This window comes from Sugiyamaella lignohabitans, chromosome B, assembly GCF_001640025.1.
Source record: "Sugiyamaella lignohabitans strain CBS 10342 chromosome B, complete sequence".
Classification (NCBI taxonomy): domain Eukaryota; kingdom Fungi; phylum Ascomycota; class Dipodascomycetes; order Dipodascales; family Trichomonascaceae; genus Sugiyamaella; species Sugiyamaella lignohabitans.
This window is the reverse complement of record NC_031674.1, coordinates 1465269-1476302: the sequence shown is the minus strand read 5'-3', so window position 1 is coordinate 1476302 and position 11034 is coordinate 1465269. Positions and strand designations below refer to the sequence as shown.

Genomic DNA, 11034 nt, shown 5'->3' with positions numbered 1-11034 from the left:
TATATATAGATAACAGGGAGATAGATTAAGGGGAGATGGTAGGAGCCGGAGCAGGGGCAGGGCTAGAGGGGGCCGGGATGGGGACGGGGAGACCGTTGTCTCTGTGGTGCTTGAAAGCGGCAGCAAAGTTGATGATGAGAGCAGCCAGCAGACCGAAAGCGATGATGAGTGGACCGTAGACGTTGTCGAGGTGCTTCTCGCTACGGGCGCTGATGTGCTTGAGACGCTGCATGTAGATTCCGTAGCCCCAGATACCAGAGAAGATGGTCAGAGCAAACAGGAAGTAGGCAATGAGTTCGGCGTGTTGAACAGAGAAAGAACGCTCGACGGACGAGTAAAGGGTGAAAGTAAGTGCAGAAAGAAGGGTGGTGACGTGCAACCAACGGTTGAAGGTACGTTCATTGGCAAGCCAGACCTTTGTTTCAACCTTGACAGCACCAGAGTTCTTGATATATGTCGAGGGTTCCTTGACTCCAGGAGGAAGAACAACTTCCTCGTCTTCCGAGTCGACATCCAACTTGGGTCCACTGTGTGTATAGGTAGGGAATCCGACAGATCCTCTCTTGGCAGAAGAAACGCCAGATGAAACACCGCCATCGCTCGAGTCCTCGTCAGGTTCATAAGCATTCGAACTGGTGGCTTGAACAGCGTTCAAAAGCTTGGTAGAAGGAAGAGTCTTGGGATAATCAGAACTGGCAAGTCTGTTGCGTTTATACACCTCGGTAGGGTCTTGACGGATATCATGCTCCAATTCAGGCAACCAGAATGGAAGACCATCGACATGGTCGTTTTCAGTGTATAAATTAGCGACACCCTGAACGAATTTAGAAAAGTTAGGGATTTCAGTAACCAAATGGCCATTGATAAGCTCCTCGATCCAGGCAGGATATGGTTTGTTAGAACCCGAGGCAGGAGCAGAACCAGCACCAGTAGAAGTCTTGCCATTAGTCTTGACACGCACTTCAAGAACAGCATAGGGGAACTTGGAATACTCGGATTTACGAAGAACCTTGAGAGGATCAGCAATACCAGGAATGTCAAGATCAGCTCTGTGCCAAGAACCAGGCTCACGAATAGGAGAGTCTTGGTTCAAAGAGTCTTCCTTGATAAAAGAAATGTCGTTATCAAGAATAATACGTACTCTATCGTCACCAGGAATCTCAAAAGCAGTACGAGTATGAACAGTTCTAAGCATAGGCTCGAGCTGGTGGTCTTGAATATAAGCGTCCAGATCGTGAGCTGCAGACTTGTATGCGTCGATTTGAGCAGGCGAGGTGTTACGAGCCTTCAATTTAGCAACCTGTCTCTCAATAAGAGTCGAGGCATTGCCGTCAAGGAACTGGTTAATATGCTTGGACTTGAGGTTGATTCGGACAACCTTGTCATCGTACTTTTGTTCCAAAGTGATGTTGGGGTTCTCATACAAACGACCATGCCATCTGAGTCTAAGCGAGGGAATGACAGTGTCGTTGTTGGAATCACGCTTCTTTTCCAATTGAGCATCATAGATATCAAAGTTCTTGTTGTCAAGGTATAACGAGGTAACAACAGGATCAGTCGACTCGTCATCATCACCGTTATCAGAACCACTGTTATACACCAACACGGGCAAATGACGGAGAATCTTGGTCTTGACCTCCATAACATTGTCAGGATGGATCCAGAACTTCAAGGTCTTGAAACCAGAAGCACGGTGGAAAGAAGACATGACAGCAGAGGCAGAGGTGGGATAAGCACCAGTGCCGTAGTTTTCACTCAATACAGAGTACAAACCAGACAGTCTGTAAAGCAAAGGAGAATAATCTTCAGAATGGAAAGGAAGAGCATTGAGACGTACTTGCAACAAGGGTTTAACCTTGTACTTGGGATGCAACCGATCGTGCTTCTTGACAATCTTGGCAAATCCAGTGAAGTTGACCCTTCTGAATCTGTCAAGTTGAGAAGCCAATTCAAGAATCTCCTCGAGTTCAGCCTCGACTTTCTTGGCATCGAGGTTCTGAGCCTGTTCAACCGTCTTTTCAATATCAGCAATGCGTTTAGAGAGCTCAGTGTACTTGGCACTCTCAAAAGAGTAGACCTTTTCAAGCTCCGAGTCGAGGAAAGTGCCGAATTTGGTCTCGTCCTGTTCAGTCCAGGACGAGTCTTGCTCACCAGAGTCGGAAATAACCGACTCCTTAAGGAGCTTCTTCAATTTTTCATAACTGATGTACTCTTGTTTCCAGGGAGGGTACACCTCATTGGCGAGACGCAATCCGAACAGCATTGTAGCAACCACAACCTATTAGTCTTAGCAAACTTCAGTTCAAATCCAGTTCAAATCCACTTAAGTTCACTCAAGTTCAGTTAAATTCAACTCTGTCAAATTTAAATCCAAACTCAAATCGAAATCAGTCTAATTGGAACTCAGAAATATTCGATGAACGTCGGTTCAACTCAAAATTCAAACGTTCAATCTCCAGTTCTCACTGTCCAATTTCAATCTCAATCAATCGTAGTCTTCAAACGAGAATCTCTGTCAACTGTAAATTTCAATTCAATCACTGAATCTGCTACAGTCAAACGAAGCCAAGCCAAAAAGAAAGTCGCAATTGAGTCTATGAACCAACTGCAACACTCACAAAAAACCTTTTTTATATAAAACACAAAAGATCCTGACCAAAGACAGAAAACAAGTATCCAAGTTTGTAAACGAGAAAAAAAAGAACGCACTCTGTACAGTAAAATATTTCTCTCTCCAAAACAGGCTTGTCCGATGAGAGACACACACACACAAAAGATTATCACCAGCAGCAGCACCACCAGCCCGGTCCATGCAAAGGCCTCAGTGGCTGCATAAGCCGGTAATTTTTTTTCGGCGCACATGCTCCTTCTCACATTCCATGCCAGCCGTGCGCACATGGGACCCTTCCAGCCAGCCACGAGCCACCCAAACCACGACGCCGGTGCATTGCCGATTGCAGACTGGCCGATCGCGGTCCAAACAGGCAATAGGTTAACGAATTAGGCCGATTTCGATGCACCCATTGTTCGAGGAGGCTGCCGGGGGGCTTCTGCCGGAGACGGGGTGTGGCTCCGGCGGCTGGGGCTCCGCCCCAGACCCTGGTTGCTCCTGCTTCGCAGGAGTTTTAACTACCGAGTACCTCCGACAAACGACTCGAGCGAAGCGAGAGGAGCTACCAGGGTCTGGGGCGGAGCCCCAGCCGCCGGAGGCACACCCCCGTTTCTTTGTTCCATACTCCTGTAAAGAACAAGTTTGTTGTCGGCCCAATCAGGAAATGTCGTGTGCTGCACCGTCCCAAAACAGCCCGTCATCGTCCAACGGTCTGCACCGTGCAGCACGTGCGTGTTATATAAATTCTGATAGCTGCATCTCAATTTCCCGGTAGCCGCGCCGGCGGGCATGACCTGCCTCCGGCGGCTGGAGCTCCGCCCCAGACCCTGGCGGCTCCTCTCGCTGCGCTCGAGTCGTTGCTCCGGCGGTGTCAGCCGCCTCCTGCTAAATAGGAGAATAGGAGTCACGGGGTCTAGGGTGCAGCCCCAGCCGCCGGAGGCACTGGCCCTAGCCCAGGAATGCAGGGCCACTTTAATCTCGCATAGATCGGCAGGGGTGTGCCTCCGGCGGCTGGGGCTCCGCCCCAGACCCTGGTTGCTCCTGCTTCGCAGGAGATGACACGGACCGTGGGAGAAACGACTCGAGCGCAGCGAGAGGAGCAGCCAGGGTCTGGGGCGGAGCCCCAGCCGACGGAGGCAGACCCCCCACCCGTGGAGAAAAGGAAGGTCATGAAAATTAGCTGATTACACAGCAGCCGGATCGCTGCTTGGCGGGTTTTTCGGTGAGGGTGGTGGTGCGGCCGGTGAGGCCTGTTTTAGAGGTGGACGAGGGACCCTGTCGGGTAGCGTTGGTGGGGGAGTTGGAGGATGAGGAGCCGGCAAGGGCAGCCTGACGGTGTTCGACCACCTGGCGAATGAGGATTTGGAAAGTTTCTTCGATGTTGACCATGGCTTTAGCACTTGTTTCCATGAACCCACAGCCGTGAGCTTTCGCCCATGCCAGACCCTGGGCACTGGAAATAGTGCGGTGGTCGCTCAAATCGCATTTGTTGCCAGCCACGATCTTGACTGGAGCGGCCACATCACGGCCCCGGCCGCCCGCGTCCAGGTTCTTTTCAATGAGCTCGTCGAAATACTCAAGATTCTCTAACGACGTCTCCGACGTGATATCATACACCAGTAAATACGCATCTATGGCCGAGTCCACACTGAACAGCGACCCCAGCATGTCTCTATATTCCTCCTGGCCCGCAGTATCAATAATATCCAGCCGGTAGCTCACTCCGTCTACTGTTCTCTGTGTCGAATACGAGTCCTCTGCTCCTGTTAGTCCCTGGGGGTGGGGGTGCTACCTCCGGTGGCTGGGGCTCCGCCCCAGACCCTGATTGTGCTCGCTTCGCAAGCTTCTGGGGTCGAAGGGGGGTTATCCAGGGGTGGTTGTCCTGCCTCCGGCGGCTGGGGCTCCGCCCCAGACCCTGGTTGTGCTCGCTTCGCGAGCTTCGAGGGTTAAAGGGGTCGGTCAGGGTCTCCCCGATGTCCGACTCGAGCGAAGCGAGAGGAGCCAGGGGGGCTGGGGTGCAGCCCCAGCCACCGGAGGCACACCGGTCGTGCACTTACCAATAGTGGGATCGTACTCGTCGACCCATTTGCTTCGGATCAGTCTCATGGTGATACATGATTTGCCGGTTCCTGGGAGAGTTAGTTATCAGTTTCCGTTGGTTTTTGGAGTAGGACAATCGGGACCTCGTTCGGTTGTTGGAGTCACGACGACGACAGGATCCAGTTTCCGTCTCCTGAACAGGAGGTCAAAAAGGGGTTTAGAGGCCACGCTTGGTGCTTCACAGGATCTGGCCACGAACGTGACGAAACGACTCGAGCGAAGCGAGAGGAGCAACCAGGGTCTGGGGCGGAGCCCCAGCCGCCGGAGGCAGACCCTCCCCTGAGAAGGGCCAACAGCGGAGAGGAGTCCTCGTGAACGAACACACAGATCGTGACCCCTCTGGTGTAGGATTGTACTCACCTCCGTCGCCCAGAATTACCACGGATATCTTCCTATTGGTCTGGTCGGCCATGTTGAGTTATATATCGTGTGACTTGCGGTGGATGGCGCGTGATTTTTCAGGGTGTTCTTTTTCGTCGTTCGCGGAGATGGCTCTGTCTCGCAATAATTTGGTTTCCAAAAAGGGAATCGTTCTGTTAATCTTCAGCCAGCGAGCGGTCTATCGGATATCTCCCTAAGATCGGCTGGTACCCCTATCTCCTGTGCTGCTGGTGCGGGCGATGCCAATGCTGATGCAAATGCTAATCTCTAAGCTGCTGCCGTTGTTGTTGCTGCTGCTGCTGATGCTGATGGTCGGTCGTTAAAACCGTTGACTGTTGCTGTCGCTAGTTTCTATCGTCTGTTTCAGCTGACTTCTGTAGCTGAATTCTATAGCTGATTTCTGTAGCGAACGTTTGTAGTGGTGAACTTCTGTAGCTGACTTCTGTAGCTGGTATCTGAAGGACGACTCACGACTCCTCTATCTGACTAATATAGCAGATTTCTGAGTTGATTTCAGTAGCTGATTTCAGTAGCTGACTTCTAAAGTTGACTTCTGTCTCTGTCTGAAACTTCTGTAGCGAGCTTCTTCTGCTGACTACTTTCGGTAGCTTCTTCTGCTATTTCGTCTCCTGTATTCTTTCGCTAGCTTCTTCTGCTAACTAACTTCTTCGCTAACTTCTTTGCTAGCGTCCGTTGCTAATCTGTTGCCGATGCTTGCTACTGATATTATATTATCAATGCTGTCGCGAACCTATCTCTTTCGACTGACTATCAGGAACTGATGATAGCGGACCTGTTGGCTGGCTGATTTTCCTGTTCCTACTACTACTGCTACTACTGATCAGTTGTGCCGACTGAAATAGTCTGCCTGTTGCGGTAGTTTTTGTTTGTAGTATTATCCTTTATGTCAAAGTCGACTTTTTGTCAGGTTACTTGTGTTACCCAATGCTGCTTGCTGCCGCTGATGGTGCTGCTGCTGCTGGTGCTGCTGCTAGTTCTCCTGCCGGGGGTGCTGCCAGTGGCTCTCCTGTCGGTCTCCTGTTGGATCTCCTGCTGGTGGTTCTCCTGCTGAATCTCCTGCCGGGATGTACTGCCGTGGATGGAGGTGCTCCTGTCTATCAATCTCGGTTCTCGGTCAGATCGAGTCGCTGGTTCTTTACAACCCCGCTTCTGACGTGACTCCTGTGCTCCTGTCGTGTCTCCTACCGGGCTGACTGATCCTCCTGTACCGTTAGTAACACAGAGAAATCTGTAGCTGTGCTGTAGCTGTAGCTGTATCTGTAGCTGATCTGTAAGTAAAGTGTTTGTAGAGCGTCTGTAGAGCGTCTGGAGCTGTAGCGTAGGTAGAATCAGAGCTGTATACCTGTATATCAGAGCTGTATCACCAGCAAAATCTTTATATCCGAATCTGGATCAGTCGCTGTATGTTCATATGTACCCTGAGTCGGGGACTGATTGCGGTTATCAGAACAAACAATGTACACGGGTCTGGTCAATGACACGAGCCTGTGATAGAGAAACGGGTGTGAAGAGTAAAAACTGAGAGTCAAAGTAAAAGTAAAAGTAAAAGTAAAAGTAAGAGTATAAAAGTAAGAATTAAACTGAGACGAAAGTCAAAGTCAAAATCAGACAGAAAGAAAGGCCCTGTTTGGCTGGAGTACTCCTGCTCAGTACAAAACTTTTTCTGGCTACTGACCGACAGAGCTAAAATCCAATGCTTAATAAAACTTCTCCCGATCAGGACAATTGATGGGCCTAGCACCCAAATCTATTTACCGTTTCCGTGCACCGACATCTTCCGCGTCGTTTCGAGACGCGCGCTCCCTGTCAAAAGTGGGGGCAACGTCAAAATAACGTGACGCAACCCCTACCCGAGCCACCCCTGAATCCAGGGGCTGGCGGCCTGCCTCCGGCGGCTGGGGCTCCGCCCCAGACCCTGGTTGCTCCTGCTTCGCAGGAGATGGGCACGGACCGTGCGGGAGAACCGACTCGAGCGCAGCGAGAGGAGCAACCAGGGTCTGGGGCGGAGCCCCAGCCGCCGGAGGCACCCCTCAGCCCCCAGGCGAAACGCAATTCGACCCAAGATTTGGGCCATGTTTCGATTTTACTTCCACGCAGATACCGCTGCCGTTTCGGTGTTTAGAGTTTCAGGAGGCACTAGGCTCGCATGCGATCCTAGTCCATTTAAGCTTTTTGACAACGCCGCCGCTGGTGCCAAATATCGCCCTGGCCGATTGGGCAATGGTTGTCCTCATAGGCTCGTGCCCGGTCTCTCAACCTTGTTAGCAATCAGTGCCATCTGTTTCGGCCTCCGAAGGGCCGGTCGGTGGACCCTGCATGTGTGGATGCAGGGTCTTGGGGTGCTGCCTCCGGCGGCTGGGGCTCCGCCCCAGACCCTGGTTGCTCCTCTCGCTGCGCTCGAGTCGGGCGTGGGGTGGTGGGTCGGTTGGGGGGTGCGGAATGGGGAAGATGTGTCGGTGATCAGGGGGAGGGGAGTGGGGAGTTCGTTAGGTGGTGGAGGGGGTGGAGGGGCAGGAGGAGGGGTGAATCTGAGTCCACGGTCAGGGGGAGGGGTCAATGGGGACTTATAATAAAAAAGTTATTTTGAGAGAAGTTTTTCTTCAGGGGGGATGGGGTCACGCGAGTTCGACTCCGCAGTCTTAGTGGGAGAGCGGCCATGAAACAATGTCCTTCGCTACAGGGTCCCCTGAGCTCCCAGAAGTTCCTGAAACTCCAAGGAGCTCAAGAAAAGCTCGAAAAAACTCGGGATGCTCGCGAAGCGAGCACAACCATGGTCTGGGGCGGAGCCCCAGCCGCCAGAGGCAGGACGACCCGCTAGTGGATGATTGTTTTAGAGATCCCTGAGAGTTCAGGAGCTCGCGAAGCGAGCACAACCAGGGTCTGGGGCGGAGTCCCAGCCGCCGGAGGCAGGACGGCCGGCCCGTGGTGATGGGTGGGGGTGTGGCGGTAGTTCGTTTTTGATATATTACTACATTCATGACGGGATTAAGTCTATGTCATATGATATTTGTTTGGTCTGGATGGTGGATGTTGGATGGCTGTGGTGGTGTGGTGGGAAGAGGATGGAGAGGAGGAGGGGGAGGATGGGTTTATTTGGTGAAGGAGAAGTTCTCTTGGGGGATTCTGCCACGGAGAACAGGGATCTCGGTACCACGGACGTAGACGTCTTCGAAGAGGATCTTGGGGTCGGCATCAGGAGGAGCGTCGGCCTCGGCCTCGGCGGTTTGAGCATCGACATAGGCACGGGCCTCCTTGTCAACGGCCTTCAACTCGGCCTCAGTAGCAACACCGAGATCAAGCAAACGGGCCTTAAGACCGGTAATAGGATCGTTAGAAGATCTCATTTGTTGAATCTCCTCACGGGTTCTGTAAGTAGTACCGGGATCAGACATCGAGTGACCTCCATAACGGTAAGTCTCATACTCAAGAACAAGAGGTCCCTTACCAGCAGCAGCCCATTCCTTAGCAAACTTAGATCCTTGGTAACTGGCAATGACATCCATACCATTAATCTTAAGACCAGGAATGTATTGACCACGCTTGTAATATTCGGTCAAGGCGGAAGAACGAGAAGCAGAAGTACCCATACCATACTTGTTGTTTTCACAAGCAAAGATACAAGGAACATTCCACAGCTTGGCCATGTTATAAGACTCAAAGATTTGTCCTTGGTTAGAAGCACCATCTCCGTACAAAGCAAAAGTAGCCGACTTCTCGTTTCTGTATTGATGGGCAAAAGCAATACCCAAACCAACAGGAACTTGAGCTCCTACAATACCATTACCACCATAAAAGTTAGGAGCAAACATGTGCATGGAACCACCCTTACCGAACGAAACACCGGAACGACGGCCAAGCAATTCAGCAAGAACTCCCTTGACTGAGGCTCCACGCATGTATGCGAAACCGTGACATCTGTACGAAGTGATGACAGTGTCTTCTCTGGTAATAGCATGTTCAATACCAACAGCAATGGCTTCTTGACCAGTCGACAAGTGACAGAATCCACGGATCTTCTTGGCCTTGTATAAAGCATCAGCAGCCATTTCCAAACGACGAACAACAGTCATGTCCTTGTACATTTGAAGCAATTCATCCTTCTTAAGACTCACTTCAAGAGAAGGAGCCTCCAAATTGTATGTGGCATAAGAAGACTCTGGAAGTTGGATAGTGACGGTATCATCACCACCAGAAGAGTAGTTTCTACGACCAGCAGCAATGGCAGCAGAGCCAGAAGCCGAACTGGCTACTTTAGAAGCAAGAGAACGACGAATTGAAAGCATTCTGGATTCTCGCAAAACACCGTTCTATCTTTCTTTTCTTCTTCGTTGATGAAAATAAAATATTCTACTCCGAAGAACGGGTGTAAAAACTAAATAAAAATGCGAAATGCAAGCGTGCTTGTTGCTTTCACTGGCTTGGAAAAAAATTGTCCCCTTTTCCACCCATCCATCCACTCCCGCACCTCCCACCACACCCCTCCCCCTCCTGCTGCTGCCGCTGCACCACTGCTTTTCGCCTGTTGTTGGGCAATCCTCACCCGGAAAATTCACCCTCCACCCGCATGTATCGCACGGCTGTGCCCTCCCACCCGTCGCTGTTGGGGGACCTACCCGGATACCTCCGTCGAGGTGGGGGGCCCGGATTAACTGTCGTGCCCTGGACCTTGCCCTGGGGGTCTGCCTCCGGCGGCTGGGGCTCCGCCCCAGACCCTGGTTGTGCTCGCTTCGCGAGCGGCTAGGGGGTCGGTGCGGGGCTGGGTGTTCAGTGGAAGAGGGTGGTGATTGTGGCTCGCCGAGTGGGTGGTGATTTTTGTTTTTGGGTGGTTTGTGACCCGCTGTAGTGGATGGACTGGCGCGTGTTTGTGGCTGTGTTTGTGTGTGCTCATCTGGCAGTGTTTGGCTGTTTTTAAAGCTTTATTCGTGTGTTGATGGGGATTATTCAGTTAATCGTTTAAATGTGTGAAGAGCTAGCGGTCTATTTGCAGGGGCTGCATTTTGACTGTCGTGTTGGATTGAGAATAGGTGGTATGAAGTGGAAAAAACTCTGACATGGGTTTAGAATTGATCCGTGATATGGTTAAGGTGGTTTAATTTTGATAATTGAATTTATTTTCAGGTTCTGTTTCTCTCTCCTGGCTCCAGTGCTTGGTTTGAGCAAAGGGTCCCATGTATAACAGCCAATCAAGTGGTACAGTAACTATATCTCCAGAACAGCCATGGGCGTCTAAAAAACGCATCAGGGGACCCCCTAGCACCGACTCGAGCGAAGCGAGAGGAGCCACGGGGTCTGGGGCGGAGCCCCAACCGCCGGAGGCAGACTTCACCCCTGCCAGGGACCCGTGCTCAGGGGGTGGGAATGGCTGTTTTAGGGTGAGATGTATGTCGACTGCTGCACAGATATGCAGGTCGAAATCAAAAAAATTCAGGGATCGGCAGGTTATCAGTGAAACTTCGCGGACTGGTATTTTATTTATTTTGAGCAAGAGCCATGGTTTTGAGCGGGGTTAAGAAGAAAAGAGCAGTGGCGACGAAGCCTGAAGTGGCGAAGGAGTCGCGGAAGAAGGAGAAAGAGGTGCTGGATATCTTTCGACGCAATTTCGAAGCCCAGTTCGGGTCTGTTCAGACTGGCGCTGGCAATTTGGCAGACGACAGTAGCAGTAGCGACGACAACGAGAGCGAAAGCGAACAAGAAGACACGTCCAGTAAAAAGAGCAGATCCAGAAGTCTAAACGAGTCAGACTCGGAGCCGAACAACTCGGATTTCGACGACTCAGACGACCTAGCACACACGCACTTCGACGACGAAGATGACATGGCCACCTCCTCTGACTCGGATGACGAAGGTCCTATGGTGGTCAGGTTCTCCGACACATCAGCTGGCCGCAGTGGGCTAGATATGACGGCGAAACAGGAAAAGAA

General features: G+C 51.5%; 3 protein-coding genes across 3 annotated transcripts; all 3 read right to left on the bottom strand.

Annotated features, from left to right (window-relative positions):
* Window positions 1-25: 25 nt before the first annotated feature.
* VTC2 (Vtc2p) lies at window positions 26-2263 on the bottom strand (the record flags this gene model as incomplete). Its single annotated transcript, XM_018879426.1, has 1 exon — window positions 26-2263. The coding sequence occupies one exon, from the start codon at window positions 2261-2263 to the stop codon at window positions 26-28; it is 2238 nt and encodes a 745-aa protein (XP_018737344.1).
* Window positions 2264-3787: 1524 nt separating this feature from the next.
* Window positions 3788-4279, bottom strand: RAS2 (Ras family GTPase RAS2; the record flags this gene model as incomplete). The annotated part of the gene is made up of 1 exon (XM_018879424.1): window positions 3788-4279. One exon carries the CDS (start codon window positions 4277-4279, stop codon window positions 3788-3790), a length of 492 nt encoding a protein of 163 aa, XP_018737343.1.
* Window positions 4280-8202: 3923 nt separating this feature from the next.
* Window positions 8203-9396, bottom strand: PDA1 (pyruvate dehydrogenase (acetyl-transferring) subunit E1 alpha; the record flags this gene model as incomplete). Its single annotated transcript, XM_018879423.1, has 1 exon — window positions 8203-9396. One exon carries the CDS (start codon window positions 9394-9396, stop codon window positions 8203-8205), a length of 1194 nt encoding a protein of 397 aa, XP_018737342.1.
* Window positions 9397-11034: the final 1638 nt, after the last annotated feature.